At 42.7% G+C, this 23,326-nt stretch overlaps 1 protein-coding gene across 2 annotated transcripts in view; it reads right to left on the bottom strand.

Annotated features, from left to right (window-relative positions):
• csmd3b (CUB and Sushi multiple domains 3b) overlaps positions 1 to 23,326 on the bottom strand; it is a 1,698,079-nt gene that overhangs the window by 210,519 nt on the left and 1,464,234 nt on the right. For both annotated transcript variants that reach the window (XM_078397138.1, XM_078397139.1), the window contains exons 32-34: positions 16,023 to 16,136; positions 12,746 to 12,841; positions 9,479 to 9,682 (exon numbers count right to left, since the gene is read on the bottom strand). In XM_078397138.1, coding sequence (XP_078253264.1) covers positions 9,479 to 9,682; positions 12,746 to 12,841; positions 16,023 to 16,136 — 414 coding nt within the window. The remainder of the gene's footprint in view (positions 1 to 9,478; positions 9,683 to 12,745; positions 12,842 to 16,022; positions 16,137 to 23,326) is intronic.

The following is a 23,326-nucleotide window of genomic DNA, read 5'->3' as shown; positions in this document are numbered from 1 at the left end:
TTTCTATAAGATCCCCCCTCAGTCTTCTAAATTCCAGCGAGTACAAGCCCAGTCTATCCAGTCTTTCCTCATATGAAAGTCCCGCCATCCCAGGGATCAATCTGGTGAACCTTCTCTGTACTCCCTCTAAGGCAAGAACGTCTTTCCTCAGGATAGGAGACCAAAACTGCACACAATACTCCAGGTGCGGTCTCACCAAGGCCCTGTACAATTGCAGCAGAACCTCCCTGCTCCTAAACTCAAATCCTCTTGCTATGAATGCCAACATACCATTCGCTTTCTTCACTGCCTGCTGCACCTGCATGCTTGCTTTCAATGACTGGTGCACCATGACACCCAGGTCACGTTGCATCTCCCCTTCTCCCAATCGGTCACCATTCAGGTAATACTCTGCTTTCCTGTTCTTGCCGCCAAAGTGGATAACCTCACATTTATCCACATTATATTGCATCTGCCATGCATTTGCCCACTCGCCTAATCTATCCAAGTCACTCTGCAGCCTCCTAGCATCCTCCTCGCAGCTAACACTGCCACCCAGCTTCGTGTCATCCGCAAACTTAGAGATGTTGCATTCAATTCCCTCGTCCAAATCATTAATATACACTGTAAATAACTGGGGTCCTAGCACTGAGCCTTGCGGTACCCCACTAGTCACTGCCTGCCATTCCGAAAAGGACCCGTTTATTCCTACTCTTTGCTTCCTGTCCGCCAACCAATTTTCTATCCACCTCAACACTGAACCCTCAATACCGTGTGCTTTAAGTTTGTACAACAGTCTCCTATGTGACCCCTTGTCGAAGGCCTTCTGAAAGTCCAGATATAACACATCGACTGGTTCTCCCTTATCCACTCTACTAGTTACATCCTCGAAAAATTCTATAAGATTCGTCAGACATGATTTGCCTTTGGTAAATCCATGCTGACTTTGTCCGATGATTTCACCACTTTCCAAATGTGATGCTATCACATCTTTAATAACTGACTCTAGCATTTTCCCCACTACCGATGTTAGGCTAACTGGTCTATAATTCCCCGTTTTCTCTCTCCCTCCCTTTTTCGTTGCACAACACTAAATCCAGAATTGCCTTCTCCCTGGTAGGCTCCAGTACAAGCTGTTCTAAGAATCCATCTCGGAGGCACTCCACAAACGCCCTTTCCTGGGGTCCATTACCAACCTGATTTTCCCAGTCTACCTGCATGTTGAAATCTCCCATAACCACCGTAGCATTACACCAGCAGGAGCAATCAGAGGTATACATTTACTGGCATCTGAGTTGCATCTTTTCTTGGAGCTGCACACATGGAAGTCCAAGATGTGTTGAGGCCCAGGTGTCTGAACCAATAGGAAGCTGGAAGCTGGAAGCTGGAAGCTGGAAGCTGGAAGCTGGAAGCTGGAAGCTGGAAGCTGGAAGCTGGAAGCTGGCAGTTAACTTGATTCAGCTCACAGCATCTACACATTTGGTATTGACTTTTTTTAAATTAGATTCAGTGTGTCAGGGAATACAATCAATGTAATTTCGAAACATGGTCATTAGCAAGCAATAGTTTATTGGTACGCAGCTGGAAATAGTTTCCTGATTACTGTGTTCAATGCAAAGTAATAATTGTGTGTATAATTGTGCATTGAACAATCAGGAAATAATTGTGTGTTGCACTGACAGCAAGTGAAGTACAAAGCTACACATACTGCAGCATGCAACTTTGTTCCTAATAGTAGGTAGTGGAAGTTGGTCAGGTTTAAAGATATAAACTATAGGGTCATAGAGTGATACAGTGGGGAAATAGGCTCTTCGGCCCAACTTGTCCACACTGGCCACACTAGTCCCACCTGCCCACGTTTAGTCCATATCCCTCCAAACCTGTCCTATCCATGTACCTGTCGAACAGTGTTTTAAACGTTGGTATAGTCCCAGCCTCAACTACCTCCTCTGGCAGCTCGTTCCATACACCTACCACCCTTTGTGTGAAAAGGTTACCTATTAAATCTTTTCCCCTTCACCTTAAATCTTTTCCCCTTCGCTTTAAATAGATCGATACTCAAATAAGTACTATTACATATCCAAATACTTAACAGATTGACATTTGTGAGTAGTAAGGAGATACAGTGCATTATGTTCTGAGACTTCCGAACAGCTTTAATAGATAGCTGACCTCCACGAGTTGTCTTGGAGGATATACAGTGCAATCCATCTTCCATATAACAGACTAAATGTGGCGAGATGGACAGTCTTTGGCAATGAATTTAAATTGGCAGCAAATGGAGCACTGCTCCAAATAGTCAGAGATTCCAAATGCTTTGCCAGCAAGAATGGAAGTGAATCTTACTCTGCTCAGTTTTGCATTTTTAATAAAATGACAGGTGTTGACAATTATCAGGAGATTGGACCTGACACACAACACAAAACTTGTGTTTTTCCCAATAACTAATGTGGCTCCACAGTTCCAGTTTGATGCATTGAAGTCAAATTAACCTGGCAAGAAGACTTCAAACTAAGTCTCGCATGGTGGCGCAGCGGTAGAGTTGCTGCCTTACAGTGAATCCAGCGTCGGAGACAGGTTCGATACTGACTACGGGCGCCGTCTGTACGGAGTTTGTACGTTCTCCCCGTGACCTGCGTGGGTTTTCTCCGAGATCTTCGGTTTCCTCCCACACTCCAAAGACGTACAGGTTTGTAGGTTAATTGACTGGGCAAATGTAAAAATTGTCCCTAGTGTGTGTAGGATAGTGTTAATGTGCGGGGATCGCTGGGCAGCGCGGACTCGGTGGGCCGAAGGGCCTGTTTCCGCGCTGTATCTCTAAATCTAAAATAAAATCTAAAACCTGAACAATAACAATTTCTATTTATTGATAGCCTATTACTCTTTAAAAAATTTAAGGCACTCACATGTAATGAAATAAAACTTGACAATGTGCTGCATGAAGGGAAAATAGAAAAATGACCGTAGATTTGATCACAGGTGTTGATTTTAGGTGTTGTCTAAGTGGACAGAGAAACAGAGGGGAGTGACGTTCAGGAAGGGAATCCCAAAGCTTTTTCAGCGCCGGAGAGCAGATCAGCAATTTTGAAGCAAACAATAAATGGAAATGCCAGAATGGAAGGAACACAGAGATTATATAGCTGGTAGACACAAAATGCTGGAGTAACTCAGCGGGACAGGCAGTATCTCTGGATAGAAGGAATGGGTGACGTTTCGGGTCGAGACCCTTCTTCAGAATGATCTCAGGGGAGGGGGCGGGACAAAGATAGAATGTAGTCAGAGACAGTAAGACTGGTGGGAGAACTGGGAATGGGGAGGGGATGGAGAGAGAGGGGAAGCAAGGGCTATTTGGAGTTAGAGAAGTCAATGTTCATACCACTGGGGTGTAAACTACCCAACCGAAATATGAGGTGCTGTTCCTCCAATTTGCACTGGGCCTCACTCTGACAATGGAGGAGGCCCAGGACAGAAAGGTCAGATTGGGAATGGGAGGGGGCGTTGAAGTGCTGAGCCACTGGGAGATCACATAGGTTAAGGCGGACTGAGTGGAGGTGTTGAGCGAAACGATCGCCGAGCCTACGCTTTGTCTCGCCGATGTACTGAAGTTGACACCCGGAACAGTGGATACAGTAGATGAGTGACACCCGGAACAGTGGATACAGTAGATGAGTGAACCTCTGTCTCACCTGGAAAGACTGTTGGGGTTCTTTCCCACACACACTATACAGCTGAAGCACGTTCAGGAGATAGGATAGGTTAAGCACAGATTTGAAACCGAGGATGGAAATTGTAAAATTGAGGCACTGTGTTTCTCCTATTCCAATTCAAGTTGGAGAGCAATGCTTTCCTTTGAGATTGAGATCAAAAGACCATAAAATATTGATTAAATTATTCATCACTATTCGAGAAGCAAAAAAAATGGTAGCAAGTATTTCTCTGACATATTGGTGACATGTTCATGTCCATCACCACTTTAAACATCGCCTACTATGTGTACCTCACAAGTATCTTGGGGCTTTTGTTGTAATTTGAACCCAGTCTCAAAGATACGTCCAGTAAAGGAATGTGTTTGTTGTCAGAGTCAACGATGAAGGCTGATGACTAGAAGTGCCCAGACAAGCTGTAATATATATATGTTTTCATATTTGCTTACGAGCTTCAACGGATGGGGTTGCGTTATCTGGCTTCACAACAAAAATATGTCCCCTGTATTAATAATAACGTTGTCACTGTTCTATATTGTTCTCCAGAAATACAATCACAATTGAAAGTAAGGACTAATATATCACTTTAATCTACACCAATCTATCTGTCTGAGTGCATTTTAGATATTTCTGCGCTTATCTCATGCAAGCTACACTGTTTATGATCATATTCAGATCACTGCATGGTAACTGTGACTAATTAATTTATATTATTTAAATGTATTTTAAATAAATATAATATCTTAATTTTCATTTAAATCTATTTCAACAGTTTTTTCAAATATCTCTCGCTGTTTGAACACTTTGAAACAGTTGTAAAGGCTTTTCATAGCACCTGAGCTCCAGTTATCACTTAAGATAGACACATAAAGCTGGAGTAACTCAGCGGGGCAGGTTCGTGTGGCTCCTAAATTGCTACCATTATCTCTCAACCTCAGGCTATCAATATCTCTGTTTATTGTTCACCTTCAGCTATGCTTTCCTCTACTATTTTTATTCTCTACCATCTCTGAGGAGGTGTCTGTTTTAACCACAGACATAGTATTAGCTTGCAAACGTATGCTGGCACCCATTTTTTCACATCCGCCTGTTGTCAAGCAAAATCCCTCTGATATCCCACCTTGACCGAGTCTAAATAGCCATATTAAAATGTTGAAGGTCAATCAATTGTCTTTAGATCCATTTCACCTTCCTTTAACAAATTATGTGAATGGATTCAGCAACATCACAGCTTCTGTACAACATCAGAGAGAACTTGAAGCCGAAGATAAATATTCAACAATCCAACTTTCCATCATGAATGTGGTTAAGGTTGGGGATGAAATCTGAAGAAGGGTCTCGACCCGAAACGTCACCCATTCCTTCTCTCCCAAGATGCTACCTGACCTGCTGAGTTACTCCAGCATTTTGTGAATAATTCTGCTTAGTCTCATCCCTAACCTTACCCACGTTCATGCCCATGTCAATTTTTCAAGTCAATTTACTCAAGGCATTTTTGTTCATTATCTCTTCCTTCCAAGATTGTGGCTCATCTGAAACTCACTTTTCCTATATGTGCATCAATTGCACATTCTTACTGTCCTCCATTCTCACGATATCTTGCGTTTAGTTTAGCTTGGAGATACAGTGCAGTAACAGGCCCTTCGGCCCATCCAGTCAGCATCGACCAGCAATCACCCTGTCCACTAGCACTAACCTACACACTAGGAACAATTTACAATTTTTACTGAAGCCAATTAATCTACAAACCTGTACGCCTTTGGAGTGTGGGAGGAAACCAGAGCACCCGTGGAAAACCCACGTGGTCACAGGGAGAACGTACAAACTCTGTACAGACAGTACCCGTAGTCAGGATCGAACCTGGGTCTCTGGCACTAAAAGGCAGCAACTCTAAGGCAGTGGCAGTGTGCAGCCCATAATTTACAATGGTCACTGCTAAAAGTTATTACATTTCTTGTTGGTATTAATCCTCACTATTAATGTAGCATTTTCCGATCATACCTTTCACACCACAACACAAACTGCCCACTCCTTCAAAAATATTCTCCAGTTAATTTACTCCTTTTTTGCACATCACTGAAAGCTATATCTCCATCTTCAATTTCCTAGGTTATATTCTCGAAAATAAAATTATTTTACATTCATTAAAGAGTTTATTATAAATTAATCGATGTAATCATACTTTTGGTCCCCTCTCCTTATTTGTCTTTTCTATAAGATTATAAGAGCAGAACTAGGCCACTCTGCCCATCAAGTCTACTCTGCCATTCAATCATGTATGATCTATCTCTCCCTCCAAACCCTATTCTCCTGCCTTCTCCCCATAACCTCTGACACCCGTACTAATCAAGAATTATTCCACAATTCTCTGCAATTTCTTGCATTCTTGGATGGAGCTGTTCCCAAACTGTTATCCAACTCAAAGATTGCACTTACACATATATTTTAATGTATCCATTTTTTTAAATAGAGATGACTGACATAGATATTACATACACAGAAAGAAATATACTGCCACCTACCAAAATTCAAATGTAATTACAATAATCTTCAATGAATTAATGGAACAAATCGCTTTGCTATTTTTTATTAAAATGTTCCCATTTACATTTTGATCCAAAATGCAATGGGCAATTAAAATAAACTCTCATTGAAACTATGCATATTTCTTTTATCCCAATAATTGTGCGATAAAGCAAGTAGTTGAATTATTTAAGAATTGGAAAGCAATGCAATTTTGATTGACAATGTTTGACACTTAATTGTCAGGTGCATAAATAAGAGATGTTATTGTGAATTTGTGAACATTTGTCACTACGTGCAGAATATCAATGTGAAAGGAATCACAATAATCTGGATCTTGCTGCCAAAAACTGGCCGTTAAAACTACTAGATCCAAGATTCTTGTCAAGTCCTGAATTTGGAACACCATATCTGTCAGTGCACACTGTCGATGACTACTGACGTTATTTCATTCACTATGGGGAGTCAACTCTGAACGTGTAGGAAGGAACTGCAGATGCTGGTTTACACTGAAGGTAGTCACAAAATGCTGGAGAAACTCAGCGGGACAGGCAGCATCTCTGGATAGAATGAATGGGTGACATTTTGGATCAAAACCATTCTTCAGACTGAGAGTCAGAGAAGAGGGAGACATAGAAACGTAGAAAATAGGTACAGGAGTAGGCCATTCGGCCCTTCGAGCCTGCACCGCCATTCAATATGATCATGGCTGATCATCCAGCTCAGTAACCTGTACCTGCCTTCTCTCCATACCCCCTGATCCCTTTAGCCACAAGGGCCACATCTAACTCCCTCTTAAATATAGCCAATGAACTGGCCTCAACTACCTTCTGTGGCAGAGAATTCCACAGACTCACCACTCTCTGTGTGAAGAAATGTTTTCTCATCTCGATCCTAAAAGACTTCCCCCTTATCCTTAAGCTGTGACCCCTGGTTCTGGACTTCCCCAACATCGGGAACAATCTTCCCGCATCTAGCCTCTCCAACCCCTTAAGAATTTTATATGTTTCAATAAGATCCCCCCTCAGTCTTCTAAATTCCAGCGAGTATAAGCCTAGTCTATCCAGTCTTTCTTCATATGAAAGTCCTGCCATCCCAGGGAACCTGCCTTCAGGAGACAAATGGAAGGGTAAGGTGATGAAAGGTGGTTCCAGAGATTTGGAAGGTATGAAACCGACAGATCAGAGGGGATGAGTAGGTTAACCGATGATGAGCATTTGTCAGCACTGGGCCTGCACTCGCTGGAGTTTAGAAAAATGAGGGGGGACCTCATGGAAACATACAGAACAGTGAGCGGCTTGGATAGAGTGGACGTGGAGAGAATGTTTCCACTAGTGGGCGAGTCTAGGACTGGAGATCATAGCCTCAGAATTAAAGGAAAATTCTTTTAGGAAGGAGATGAAGAGAAAGTTCTTTAGTTAGAGGGTAGTAAACCTGTGGAGTTCTTCGCCACACAAGGTTGTGAAGCCAGAGATAGATAGATTCTTGATTTGTATAGGTGTCAGAGATAATGGGGAGAAGGCAGGAGAATGGGGTTGGGAGGGAGAGTAGATCAGCCATGATTGAATAGTGGAGTAGACTTGATGGGTTGAATGGACTAATTCTACTCCTATTCCTTATGACATGACGAAGATCAAGGAAAATGTAGAAATGATCATTGTTGCCTTTGCCTCGTTGTCCCCTTCCCCTCAGCTAACCTTCCCTACATTTCCCTTGATCTACGTCCTCTTTGATCTTTCTTTTTTATAGCTTACCCTTCAATATCTCTATGTCTCCCTCTCCCTTGACTCTCAGTCTGAAGAAGGGTCTTGGAGCGGCTAGGCTTGTGTACACTGGAATTTAGAAGAATGAGAGGGGATCTTATTGAAACATATAAGATTATTAAGGGGTCGGGCACATTAGAGGCAGGAAACATGTTCCCAATGTTGGGGGAGTCCAGAACCAGGAGCCACAGTTTAAGAATAAGGGGTAGGCCTTTTAGAACGGAGATGAGGAAAAACTTTTTCAGTCAGAGAGTTGTAAATCTGTGGAATTCACTGCCTCAGAAGGCAATGGAGGCCAATTTTCTGAATGTATTCAAGAGAGAGCTAGATAGAGCTCTTAAGGATAGCGGAGTCAGGGGGTATGGGGAGAAGGCAGGAACGGGGTATTGATTGAGAATGATCAACCATGATCACATTGAGTGGTGGTGCTGGCTCGAAGGGCCGAATGGCCTACTCCTGCACCTATTGTCTATTGTCTATTGACCCGAAACGTCATCCATTCCTTCCATCCAGAGATGCGGCCTGATTACTCCAACATTATGAGTCACCTCTGAAATCTTGTACCTGATTCGACCTGGATTTTTGGCCACACCAATTTAAAATTGACCAATGGAGTTATGGTGGAAGCCAACAAAAAGTAAATCGTTTGGTATAATTTAATGTTTTTAATTCCTCTATATATGTTTTAAAATATATTTTGTATTCAAACTCTAAAAATAAATTACAGATGTCAACTTATTTTAATTGCTATCAATTTGGAATTATCTCCAAGTGTCCAAAACTTACAAAGTTTTTTTTTAAATCCTGAGTTTTAACAGCTGGCAAATCTTTAAGGTGCATTTCAAAGATCCTGTTGCAGAACAAAACCTGTAGCTGCAGTCTGGAATGCGTTTGGCCAGCTTGATAGCCCTTTGTCAATCTAGATTAGTAAATCAAGTTCATTTAGCAATACAGTTGGGTTTGAAGCTAGTAGGGTCATGTCACCAAGTCCTTAAATTGTCTTTTCTGTGCCTTACTCCAGAGCGATTTGTAGAAACACGGAGCTGCAGATGTTGGTTTACAAAAAAAAAGAGACAAATTGCTGGAGTAACTCAGCAGGTCAGGCGGTATCTCTGGAGAACATGAATCAGTCTGAAGAAGGATCCTGATCCAAAATGGAACATATCCATGTTCTCTATAGAAACTGCATGACCCACTGAGTTACTCCAGCACTTTATCTCTTTTTTTTTTCCTTGGAGAGATTTGTATTTTGTTTCTCTGTCCCTCTCTATTCTCCACTCCAAATATTGAACGCAAAATATTTTTATCATTGTCATTCCTTCCCAGTTACCATTGAAATTCGAAGCATTTGCCTGTCAGTTTGAAAATCAAGGCATTAAATTCTTTGATTTTTTTTTCAATCGATAACCATTCAGATCAGGTATACACATTGAAAATGTAAACAAATATTCCCCATAACAATACGTCAAATTTGCAACTTTCGCATTTAAAACTTTTGTCATTACTCACCAATGCAGGTTGGCAGAGAATCATTCCATTGAGCAAGAGCATTTGGTACCGATGCACACTTAACGCCTGGTAAACCTTGGAGAATGTAGCCAGGATTGCATTCAAACAGAACCACGGAACCAACTGCAAAATCATTCCCGACTCTTTTCCCAAATCTCGGCTCGGGTACGGAACTGCACTGGGTTGCACTGGTCTTTGGCACAGCTAAATAGGATCCAAAATATGTTTAATATTTGGCTTTGTTAAATTGAAAATAAGGTTAGTATCAAAATAAACTAAATATACCTTACAATGATGTTATAAATGCAATTATGGGAGTACATTGAATAAGTCTCGTGTAAGAAAATAACTACAGATGCTGGTACAAATCGAAGGTATTTATTCACAAAATGCTGGAGTAACTCAGCGGGTCAGGCAGCATCTCAGGAGAGAAGGAATGGGTGACGTTTCGGGTCGAGAGCCTTCTTCAGTCTGAAGAAGGGTCTCGACCCGAAACGTCACCCATTCCATCTCTCCTGAGATGCTGCCAGACCCGCTGAGTTACTTCAGCATTTTTTGAATAAGTCTTCATCATTATCATATTAATTAAAACAATTGTGATTTTATCATGATGCAACTAGGATGCATAAATTACATCTATCCACAAAATACCATGACCATACTGCAAAATCGCAGAATTTTGGATTTGTGTTGGTATGTGAATTTACATTTTTTTTATATGAACCAACAGTTTCAATGACTAAAGTGAAAGAATTGACAAAAAGTGCATCGACTATGACTACTTTTCAAACTATTTTTGTTTTCTCTTGCGGAACACTGACTACCTTCTAGTTTGGATATTGAAATCCAAAATTATCGCAACAAAGGATGCGCGAATGAGCTATGATTTTAAATTAAAAATATTCCCAATGCAATATACACCACTTCCATCATAAATTTATAAATCAAATTAGTGCTGTCTGTGGATGAATCAAGATGTGGATATGTGGTGTTTTGTCTCGGTCTACAGATTTGTCTAACGAAGGATCTCGACCCGAAACGTCACCCATTCCTTCTCTCCAGAGATGCTGCCTGACCTGACCCGCTGAGTTACTCCTGCATTTTGTGTCTGCAGATTTCACCTCATTGTAGCTGCTGTGTGTTCTATTTACCAATTAAGTCATTTAAGAATTAGGGTAACAAGTCATTATTAGCGAGCTTTCTGTTATTATGAAGATTCTGAAGATTCTGAATTGCAAACTGAAACCAGTTTTAAATTGGGGTACTCATGATAATCTATATTGTATAAAGATGCTATTAGCTGGTATAGTTAATTAAAGATATTGATATTTTGTTGTAGATGGTTACTTTTGTTGTTGTTTTAGCTAATAGAAAATGAATGCTTATTTTCAGTAGAAAGCAGTGAAATGGATGCTTGTTGCAAAATAATGTTATCAGTGGGAAAGAATGTGTTTATTTGTTTAGGGTGATAGGGAACAGACAGGCGCTAAAGGGTTCCTTTGTTCTTAAATGAATGCCTTGTTCTATAGTGTTAGCTTGGATGTTGAAGCAGTTAATCCTGATTAATGAATGAGTGAAGCAGTTAGAAGCAAGGCCATGCAGCTACAGAAGAATAGACAAGGTTTTCCTTATTCCACAATAACAACTCCTTATATGGGCATATGTGAAAGTAGGAAAAGTTAGTTTCAAATCCAATCTAGGTGATGCGTTTCCCTGAAAGCGTGTGACCTGTATTAATGGTTGTGTTTTCTCTGCAACCATGGGAAGTGTATTAAAATTGTAATCGGTTGTTGATTTCCTATGTAACACCCCTTTTCCTTTATGTATAAAAAGTAATCAATTGTGGAAAAGCTGTTCTGTCCCTCTCCCTAGTTGAGATCTTTTCAGGCACTGTATTGTGTCTGGAGATCCTCACGGGAAGAACCCCACTGTGGAAACGTCACCCATTCCTTCTCTCCTGAGATGCTGCCTGACCTGCTGAGTTACTCCAGCATTTTGTCAATAAATACCAATGTGGAATAAAACCTGTTGTACTCATCCAGTGTTCGTATTATTATTTCAATTCAGACTGAAGGTAAAGAACTCGGATTATCACTTATCATTCTGTTTATTCACACCAGTTTTTAATTCATAGGTGGGGACTGCATTCTTCTCTTCCATTCCATTCAGTTCCATTTCCATGGGAAGATTTTTCTTATTCAGATTACTTAAAATCCTATTATCTTCCGAATAATAAAAATCATTCCATGCAGATGTTATTCTAATGACTTTCTTCACAATTTTAACTCAGCTCCCTTGTGGTTAAACAATTTCTTCAGAGCTAGCGAGAAGAATCACAAAGAAGGGAACAGAGCTACAAAAATAAGAGGCCAGTCATTTAAAACTGATGTGTGGAAACATTTCTTTTTTTTTGGAGCACAGCAAAACTCTGGAATTCAGTACCCAACTAACCCCTCCATCGCGAAGGAGCTGGAAGCCTGATCATTAGATTACATTTAAGATTTAGTTAGATAAATATGTATAAAGTAAGATTTGTGGGTCAAGACCAATCCCTGGAGTACTCCTTAGTTATCTCTTTGGAGTGAAATATAATCATTTGCTTTAACCCAATTTTCCATATGACTGGCAATTTTCAAACAATGCTAACATTTGGGTTAATTTGGGAAGAATTTTCTCATGTGGTATGTTTTGGAAATCTAAACACATTACATCGACATGGTCCCTTCAATCAACACCCTGTCATATCCTCCAAAGAATTCAAGCATCTTCTACAATCAAACAACTTCCATCATTTCAACAAATAGTCCTGATTAATGAATGAGTGAACTGCCTTTCTCGTTGAATTATTCTGCGGCCCTCAAATGTGTTATTCGAGGCCTAAACTTAAAATTGGGCACACTAGCTTAATGAGGAGAGTTTCATAGGCATGGCAACCACAAGGCAAGGTGACTGATTCACAAGATAAAATGAGGGCCAATTGATCTCCCTTTGTCATCATCAGAAAGACTGGTTCCCACGGCAATGTATCCAACAGATTCTTGAATGTTCCAGTGTTTTCTCCTTCATTACTCTCTTTACGTCTATTCCAAATGTGGATTGCTCATTGCGTGAAGATATAATTTTTCTAATATGAAGCCCAAATCTGCCAATGTCTTTCGATTTATAATCAATTGTACTACAATTAACATGGTAATAATCATGATTAGCACACAACTCCTTTGGAGTTCAATTGTGATAGCTTTTATCACACTTCAATTGTCAACCTACCTTGATAAACAAAATGAAATCCTTTGGCTGTTACTGCACTCACTGAGCTAAACTTGATTGTGATCTGGTTAGCTGAACTTAACGGAAGGGACTCTCCTAAAATAAAAGATATTTTGAAATAACAATTATTTCATGGAATAAAATACAACTCGATAATATATATGCTGAACAGATCCTAAAATGAAATATATTACTTTTCACTGTATACTTGGTCACACACAAATATGTAACAATACATTTTGCTGCAGTATTTTGTCCAAGACACAGCACATGAAGCATACACCGATGAGCAAAAACATTATGACCACCTGCCTAATATGCTGTTGGTCCTCTGTGTGCCGCCAAAACAGCGCCGACCCGCCGAGGCATGGACTCTACAAGACCCCTGAAGGTGTCCTGTGATATCTGGCACCAAAACATTAGCAGCAGATCCTTTAGCAGCACCTCACAAGCCTTGCCGTTTCAGAGATGCTCTGACCCAGTCGTCTGGCCATAACAATTTGGCCGTTGTCAAAGTCGCTCAGGTCTTTACCCCTGCCCATTTCTCCTGCATCCAAATCATCAACTTCAAGAACTGACTGTTCACTTGCTGCCTAGGGCGGTCACAGTGGCACGGCAGTAGAGTTGCTGCCTTACAGCGAATGCAGTGCCAGAGACTCAGGTTCGATCCTGACTACGGGCGCTGTCTGTACGGAGTTTGTACGTTCTCCCCGTGACCTGCATGGGTTTTCTCCGAGATCTTCCGTTTCCTCCCACACTCCAAAGAGGTACAGGTATGTAGGTTAATCGACTGGGTAAATGTAAAAATTGTCCCTAGTGTGTGTAGGATAGTATTAATGTGCGGAGATCGGGGTACTGATTGAGAATGATCAGCCATGATCACATTGAATGGTGGTGCTGGCTCGAAGGGCCGAATGGCCTACTCCTGCACCTATTGTCTATTGTCTATTTATAGTTATATTAAGCGAATTAATCCTACAAACCTGCCCGTCATTGGAATGTGGGAGGAAACCAGAGAACCCGGAGAAAATACGCGCAGGTCACGGGGAGAACGTACAAACTCCGTACAGACAGCACCCGTAATCAGGATCGTACCCTGTTGCAAAACAGCAACTCTACCGCTGTGCCACCATGCCCGCCCCTATTTCAACTATTGTAATATAGTTAAAAATCACTCACATTAATTAAATTAAGATAAAAAGAAAACACCTATCTATGCAACCATTAAAATGAATGGGAATCAGCTAAATACGACAGAAATAGAAACATAGAAAATAGGTGCAAGAGGAGGCCATTTGGCCCTTCAAGCCAGCACCGCCATTCATTGTGATCATGGCTGATCATCCACAATCAGTAACCCGTGCCTGCCTTCTCCCCATATCCCTTGATCCTGCTAGCCCCTAGAGCTCTATCTAACTCTCTTTTAAATTCTTTCAGTGAATTGTCCTCCACTGCCTTCTATGGCAGAGAATACCACAAATTCACAACTCTCTGGGTTATTCACAACTCTCTGGGTGATTCACAACTCTCTGGGTGATTCACAACTCTCTGGGTTATTCACAACTCTCTGGGTGATTCACAACTCTCTGGGTGATTCACAACTCTCTGGGTGATTCACAACTCTCTGGGAGATATGGCTGATACAAAGTCAGGACGCATGAAGTTCAGTCTGGAACACATTGATGCATACACTGTAACTACCACAAGGTTCTCCATGCAATTGCTGGTAGCCAACGACACGATGTCGCCCATTATCAATCAGCTGAAGAGCAATGGAAAGAGCATAATGAGAACACACTGTTCTGTGAATAGCATTGAAGGACAAGCATCATGCTAAGCAAACTAAAAACATAGTCATTATATTGCAGGTAAACATTAATATATCTAGTGCATTTCTAAACGCTGTAAATATTCAAAATAATTGAACAAATAACAATCTAATAGGAAGATGGATTTTGTAATAGCCAGCAGTGGTATAAAATAAAGATATCTGTCTTTAGCAGTGAAATATTGAAACATAAACGTCACATATGTCATTATTGAAGAGTGCGTCCACAGAACTTCATATATTTAAAGTCAACAGGACTTTATTCTAACCATTGGAAGTGCTGGGTTATTTGTGATGTGTATGTATTTCAATTTCTGTACATCCGTGCATGGAGAAGTTCAAAATAATTTGTTGTTTTGCAAGCAGTTGTCTCCACGTGTTTAATACATTCGGATTGGTTGACAGCTGAGGTGTAACAAACTCTTGAAGTACTTTTAAATAATAACTCAAACTATTATAGGTTAATTTTCGTACAGTCTGGCAGCTTGCACTGAATGAGATGAGAATGCGGCTGATTTATTCCTTTTGGTCCAATGAGCTGTAAAGTGCCCAAAGCAGCACAACAAAACATGTTGCATAGCCCCTTATTGCACGTTGAATTCTTTAGCGCAGTTCAATCAATATGTAATTGGATTCCTTTTGATTCAAATTTTGAATTCCCTTGAAGATAAAATGTAATTGGAAAAATATATGAACTTCTGTGGTGGTCCTTGTAACACGGTGACTTCTCTGGAATTCCCGCTGAAACTACAGAGAGATGGTATTAAAATTGTCCCCATTGACTTTCAGAGACACTTATACTTACAGGAAGCTTCACTGAAATTCAAAAGATGCTGCTCTTGTAGATCCATTGCCAGTTACATTTGATAAGCAATATGATGAGCTCTTGCAAGGTTATTAAGGGGTTGGACACGTTAGAGGCAGGAAGCATGTTCCCAATGTTGGGGGAGTCCAGAACCAGGGACCACAGTTTAAGAATAAGGGGTAGGCCATTTAGAACGGAGATGAGGAAAAACCTTTTCAGTCAGAGAGTTGTAAATCTGTGGAATTCTCTGCCTCAGAAGGCAGTGGAGGCTAATTCTCTAAATGCATTCAAGAGAGAGCTTGATAGAGCTCTTAAGGATAGTGGAGTCAGGGGGTATGGGGAGAAGGCAGGAACGGGGTACTGATTGAGAATGATCAGCCCTGATCACATTGAATGGTGGTGCTGGCTCGAAGGGCCGAATGGCCTACTCCTGCACCTATTGTCTATTGTCTATTGAAGCTGCAGGTGAATGCTAAATTGCTATGCCTTGCAGTATCAAAAATTCAGAAATATCTGATGCCAACACATTTTCCATACACACTTTTTAATGGTGCTAAAATAAATAACATTAATGGTACCACGGTAAAATGAAATGGCGCCAAGGAAACCAGGTCCAAAAATCCCGCATCATTGGCGAACCTCACCTGAGTGTGACCCCGACAGTGAAGTCAAAAGTAAAGCTTGCTGTGTAGGTCCATCGTATATGTCGACGACATCATGAAGGGAAGTCTGGAAAAACACAAACTGGCCAAACACCACTGCCACAGGGGCAAAGGCACCAGCAGAGGGAGAAAAGTTAAGGCTTTACTCATTTAAAATGGCAAATGTTCTACAAAAGTTACAAATGCAAAAGTGTCACACATCAAGACAGCTAGTGGTGCCCATTCAGGTTGTATTTAGAAGGATGAGCATATCGAAACGTATAAAATTATTAAGGGGTTGGACACGTTAGAGGCAGGAAACATGTTCCCAATGTTGGGGGAGTCCAGAACAAGGGGCCACAGTTTAAGAATAAGGGGTAGGCCATTTAGAACGGAGATGAGGAAAAACTTTTTCAGTCAGAGAGTTGTGAATCTGTGGCATTCTCTGCCTCAGAAGGCAGTGGAGGCCAATTCTCTGAATGCATTCAAGAGAGAGCTAGATAGATCTCTTAAGGATAGCGGAGTCAGGGGGTATGGGGAGAAGGCAGGAACGGGGTACTGATTGAGAATGATCAGCCATGATCACATTGAATGGTGGTGCTGGCTCGAAGGGCTGAATTACCTCCTCCTGCACCTATTGTCTATTGTTGCGCTCAAGAGCACTGTAGATGCCATTTACCCTGAAACTGATCCAGGTCAAAGTGGTACAAAGTGGCACCAGTCTAGGGAATGAAAGCAAACATGGGGTAGGCCAGTGGCTATCTGATTAAACCTTAGAGACTTCGATTTCAAGATTGTATTTTCAGAAAAAGAAACCATAAAGCATTTTTGAACATCATTTTTTGAAGGTTAACTGCTCCATCCTGATTGGACTAGGGATATGCTTACACAACCTGTGTGAGTTTATGTTCTCGGGAAAATTCAAAGTAATATTTGAACAGGTTGAACAAATGCTCAGTTGCTCAGTCACTGATGACTGGGCAGATTGTTGCCAAAAGATTTTTATGCCGCAGTGGAGCTATGTACCGTGGTGTCCATACTTGGCCAAAGGGGTGACAAAGAGACTACAGATGTTGGAATATTGAGCAAAAACTAAACGCTGGAGAAACTCAACGGTTCAGGCAGCATCAGTGGAAGGAAAGGACTACGTTTTGGGTCAGGAACCTTGTTCAGACTGTCGGAGCAGGGCAGAGAAAACTGGACAAGACTGGCATGAATGGGCTGAAGCATTGCATATGAGCTGGGACGGATGGCAGAGGAGCGGAAATCATGACAAAGCTGAGAAGGGAAATGGAGATGGAAGGGTCAGATAAGGAAGGGAGTAGTGAAATGCAAAGCTGGCGGGAGGGATATGGGTGAAAGGGTGGGTGGATATAGAAGGAGAAATGTTGGTCTTGGAGTGGCTAGTGGTGGGAGATGAGCAGGAGGAGGAAGAGAATGGAATAAGATGGCCGGGTGGGTGGAGAAATGTACGCATAAGATATGATGCACTTTGATCACTGCAGTATTCATTAAACTTTGTTAACTTTGTAAATTACAAATAATTATTACAGCGTCTCTTCTTCAGATAATGTCGTGGTGACTATTTGCAAATGTCAAACATCTTTGAAGGAAATCGTCAAGCATACTTTGTACTTCTTCAGACATAATGCACTAGTCTTAAGGTGAAAACGATGGTAACTACAGGAATCACAAATTTCCTGCATGTTAATCAACAAACATTGGCCAATACAATCATGCGAGAATGGTAAATCAATGGGACGGTTAATGGTATCATCGATAACCACTACCTTAACCAGAGACCAGTCCTTTAACTACCATTTAAAACTGAGGTGAGAAAAAACTTTTTCACCCAGAGAGTTGTGAATTTGTGGAATTCTCTGCCACAGAGGGCAGTGGAGGCCAATTGACTGGATGAATTTAAAAGAGAGTTAGATAGAGCTCTGGGGGCTAGTGGAATCAGGGAAATGAGGAGAAGGCAGGCACGGGTTACTGATTGTGGATGATCAGCCATGATCACAAAGAATGGCAGTGCTGGCTCGAAGGGCCCAATGGCCTCCTCTTGCAACTATTTTCTATGTTTCTATGTTTCTATGGTCTGTTGATGGAACTGGCAAAATCTACACTTGCTGGAAATGTTGAGAAACTGAGATTGTTGCATAAGGGCGAGCGAGCTATGCAATTGTGACAAGTGTACAATTATCTCCTTATGTGAGAGAACTCATCAAAATCCATTTTCCATTCATGTAGTCGGGCAGATTGTAAAAAAAAATGTAGCAGGAAGAAAAGGGACCAAGGTCACACTCATGCCTCACTAAGAACATGTTCACATCTTAAATTCCAATCCATTGTTGATAGTTATAATTCAGCTCTCCTCTGGATCTTGGCTAGAGTTAATCGGTTCATTCCCTGGACTAAAGAATTGAAATAAGCCTTTGGTGTCCTCTTGTTTTGCAAAATAACATGTGAATTATTTGAAGATGCGGATTAAAAGTTTGGCACAGGCACGGTTGGTCCAGTTGACATCTATTGAGGATGTATAAGAAAATAACTGCAGATGCTGGTACAAATCGATTTATTCACAAAATGCTGGAGTAACTCAGCAGGTCAGGCAGCATCTCGGGAGAGAAGGAATGGGTGACGTTTCGGGTCGAGACCCTTCTTCAGACTGATGTCAGGGGGGCGGGACAAAGGAAGGATATAGGTGGAGACAGGAAGATAGAGGGAGATCTGGGAAGGGGGAGGGGAAGGGAGGGACAGAGGAGCTATCTAAAGTTGGAGAAGTCGACGTTCATACCACCGGGCTGCAAACTGCCCAGGGAAATATGAGGTGCTGTTCCTCCAATTTCCGGTGGGCCTCACTATGGCACTGGAGGAGGCCCATGACAGAAAAGTCAGACTGGGAATGGGAGGGGGAGTTAAAGTGCTTGGCCACCGGGAGATCAGTTTTGTTAATGCGGACTGAGCGCAGGTGTTCAGCGAAGCGATCGCCGAGCCTGCGCTTGGTTTCGCCGATGTAAATAAGTTGACATCTAGAGCAGCGGATGCAATAGATGAGGTTGGAGGAGGTGCAGGTGAACCTCTGTCTCACCTGGAAAGACTGTTTGGGTCCTTGGATGGAGTTGAGGGGGGAGGTAATGGGACAGGTGTTGCATCTCGTGCGATTGCAGGGGAAAGTGCCCGGGGTTGGGGTGGTTTGGGTAGGAAGGGACGAGTGGACCAGGGAGTTACGGAGGGAACGGTCTCTGCGGAACGCAGAGAGGGGAGGGGACGGGAAGATATGGCCAGTGGTGGGGTCCTGTTGTAGGTGACGGAAATGTTGGTGGATGATATGTTGGATCCGCTGGCTGGTGGGGTGGAAGGTGAGAACGAGGGGGATTCTGTCCTTGTTGCGAGTGGGGGGAGGGGGAGCAAGATGTGATCCTCACTATTGAGGATGTGAAAGGCTGAATCCACAGAATAGCACGCTAGCAATACCCAGTCCGGTGAGCAGGTGCGTAATCTGTTTTTATATAAACAGAACACGACAGTGAAAACACAGAGCAGCAAGTACGTTAACCTTCACCCAAGGTTAACACAAATTCGGTGCACCAAGCATTTTGTAAATCTGACTGTCCACAAGCCAAGTAAAACTTTGGTCCCATTTGGAGATACAGCGCGGAAACAGGCCCCTTCGGCCCACCGGGTCGGCACCGACCAGCGACCCCCGCAAATTAACACTATCCTACACCCTCGAGGGACAATTTTTTCATTTACCAAGCGAATTAACCTACAAACCTGTACGTCTTTGGAGTGTGGGAGGAAACTAAAGATCTTGGAGAAAACCCACGCAGGTCACGGGGAGAACATACAAACTCCGTATAGACAGCATCCGTAGTCAGGATCAAACCTGGGTCTCTGGCATTGCATTCGCTGTAAGGCAGCAACTCTACCGCTGCGCCACCGTGCCGCTCCTAAATGACGCTCAATGTAATTTTCAGGCAGAAAGGCCGGAGCATGATTTGGTTGTCACCGGGTGTTTACCCACCTCAGGCCTTAGAGAATGGAAGCAATCCAAAGAGGGGGTCTCTAATTCTTTAGCAGCAGATTATAAATTCTTCTAAGTCAAGGAGGAACACAATTCTGTGTAGGAAAGAACTGCAGATGCTGGTTTAAATCAAAAATGCTGGAGAAAAATCTCTGGAGAGAAGGAATGGGTGACGTTTCACGTCGAGATTGAAGAAGGGTTCAGTCTGAAGAAGGTTCACGACCCTAAACATCACCCATTCCTTCTCTCCAGAGGTGCTGCCTGAACCACTGAGGAACACAATTCTGTGAGGTCCACAGAAATAAAACTTGTTAAATCTGTGGAACTGACTTTTGTTTGTTCCTTTACTGTTAAACTGATCAAGATCCTGTTTAACTGAGCAGTACAACCTCATCCCTATGTGCCAAATTTTGTAATCAGAATCCTACAGTCAGCATAAGATGTGAGCTGCATACTTAAGCAGCCCAATGCACATTGCTAACCACACCTGGATAGCTGGGATTCATCAGAGCCTTATGTACTTGCAGTCTAAATTAGAAGCTGCGGATTTCAATGCAGAAACTCCGAGAATTAACATCCATTTATTGGTCAAAGTTTAGAACCGCAACAGGATCTTCGCCCCACACCTCAGTAATAAATTCTGTTCATGTCGTTGCCTGCTTAAGTCGGTATCGAATTATCCTCCCCCGCACATCACCATACTGAGATGTTGCTCAGAACTTAAATTATAATAAAATCAAGTCTGCATGAAAGATTGGGAATATAGCAGAGGTGCCTCAAGTGATTGAGAATGGAATCAATTTTATAGACAATAGACAATAGACGACAGGTGCAGGAGTAGGCCATTCGGCCCTTCGAGCCAGCACCATCATTCACTGTGATCATGGCTGATCATCCACAATCAGTACCCCGTTCCTGCCTTCTCCCAATATCCCTTGACTCCGCTATCTTCAAGAGCTCTATGTAACTCTCTCTTGAGAGCATCCAGAGAATTGGCCTCCACTGCCTTCTGAGGCAGAGAGTTCCACAGATTCACAACTCTCTAACTTCAAATGAATTAACCCTTTCTAAAACATTCTAATATATCGGTTTTCAATTGAGGAACAAGATGAGAGCTAATGTTATTTACCCATGGACTATTCTTAGGTATAAACCAGGATAAAAATGTTGTAAACTGTTCAAAAGATGGCTCGGAAATAAACTGCAGATGCTGGTATAAATCGAAGGTAGACAAAAAAATGCTGGAGTAACTCAGCGGGACAGGTAGCTTCTCTGGAGAGAAGGAATGGGTGACGTTTCGGGTCGAGATCCTTCTTCGGACAGAAGACCTAGTCTGAAGAAGGGTCTCGACCCGAGATGTCACCCATTCCTTCTCCCCAGAGATGCTGCCTGACTCGCTGAGTTACTCCAGCATTTTTTTGTCTACCAAAAGATGGCTGGCGATTTTCGACTGATATCAATTTTACTTCTTAATTGCTGGGTTTTGATTATAGATGATAGAGAAATGTTTTGATCAGCTTCCTTTGGAAGACATGGTCGAGGGGGTTGCTGTTGAAGTGCATGAGTAATAGCAGGGCATATTGTGGATGTCAAGTATTGCAATCGACAAAGTGACAGCAGGAGAGGGTAGACACAGAGTGCTGGAGTAACTCAGCGGGTCAGGCAGCATCTCTGGAGAAGTCAAATGTTCATACCGCTGTGGTGTAAACTGCCCAAGAGAAAATATGAGGTGGTGTTCCTCCAATTTGCGCTGGGCCTCACTATGACAATGGAGGAGGCCCAGGACAGAAAGGTCAGATTGGGAATGGGAGGGGGAGTTGAAGTGCTGAGCCACCGGGAAATCAGGTTGGCTAAGGTGGACTGAGCGGTGGTGTTGAGCGAAGCGACCGCCAAGCCTGCGTTTGGTCTCGCCGATGTGGAGAAGTTGACAACTGGAACAGCGGATTCAGCAGATAAGGTTATGATTGTTTCGATGGGGATTCCAATGAAGGAAGGCTAGGAGTTCATTATCAATGCAGAAGGATGTTAGTACACAGAAATCCTAACCAGAAACACCAATGCAGTAGGAATTATTAACCTTTCTTCGATAATATATTGTAGATGAACTGCCGACTGGGGAAAAGTTCATCTGTCCATAGTTGAATTTATCGTGTAAGAAAATGTATTATTTAAAGAGTAATCTTGGACTGGTGCAATGCTCTAAAACCCGCTGCATCATAATGTGATAACATGTGTGAATAATCTATCCCATGGCATGACCTCCCGTATTGTGGTAAATCACCGAGCAGCAATCCAAAATGAATAAAGAACACAAATCACAAATGGTGACATTTTGTGAACGTAAGGGGTAGACAGTCAGAAGCTTTTACCCAAGGTGAAAATATCAAAGGCTAGAGGCAGAGCTTTAAGGTATGTGAGACAAAGTTTAAAGGAGGTTGCAGAGCAAGATATTTACACAGAGCGTAGTGTGTGCCTGGAACATGTTGCCTTTGGAGGCAGCTACAATAGTGGCGTTTAGGAGACTTTGAGATAGGAACATGGACATGCAGGGAATGGAGTGATATGGATCATGTGCAGGCAGATGAGGTTAGTTCATCTTGACATCATGTTCAGCACAGGCATTGTGGACCAAAGATCCTGTTCCTGTGCTCTGTGTTTCACATTCTAAGGCTTCACGACGGACCGCGCGGCCAGAAGGCTTCCTGACGGGGCGCAGCTGTGGACTGGGAACGTGGCCGGAGGCCTTTATCGAGGCGCCGCGGTCTCGATGCCTCCCGGATCGCTGCGTAGAAGCCCGGATCGGGGCTCGGCCGGGGCCTCGCGGGTAGAACCCCGAGTCGGGCGGAGCGGCCAGCAGAGCCTGGGTTGGCACCACCGAGGCGTGAAGTGGGGCATTGACAGCAATGAGGCCTGAGCGGCAGTAAAGAGGCAGCAGCGGTGAAGCCTCGCGATGATGGGGCCTTGGCGGTGAAGTTTCGCGGAGGTGGTGATGCCTCGCGGGTCGACCCATGGTTGACGGTAGATGAGAGCGTGGAGGACCGCCTTGAGGGGGGAGGGGAAGAACAAAGGAGGACCCGGTGGGGGGGAACTATTGGGGGGGGGGGGGATGGGCACAAAAGGAGGAGCCGGTGTGCTTTGTAACTTTGTCAGCGCCGTAGGTGGCTGCTATTTGTATACATTGGGTGGGCAAGCAAAGAATCTCACTGTGACTAGTCACATGTGACAATAAAGTATTCCTAAAGCATAGTCACATGTGACAATAAAGCATCTAGTTCAGCAC

Source organism: Rhinoraja longicauda, chromosome 4 (assembly GCF_053455715.1).
Source record: "Rhinoraja longicauda isolate Sanriku21f chromosome 4, sRhiLon1.1, whole genome shotgun sequence".
Lineage (NCBI taxonomy): Eukaryota > Metazoa > Chordata > Chondrichthyes > Rajiformes > Arhynchobatidae > Rhinoraja > Rhinoraja longicauda.
Note: the sequence above shows the minus strand (reverse complement) of the source record. Positions and strands in the feature narration are given on the sequence as shown.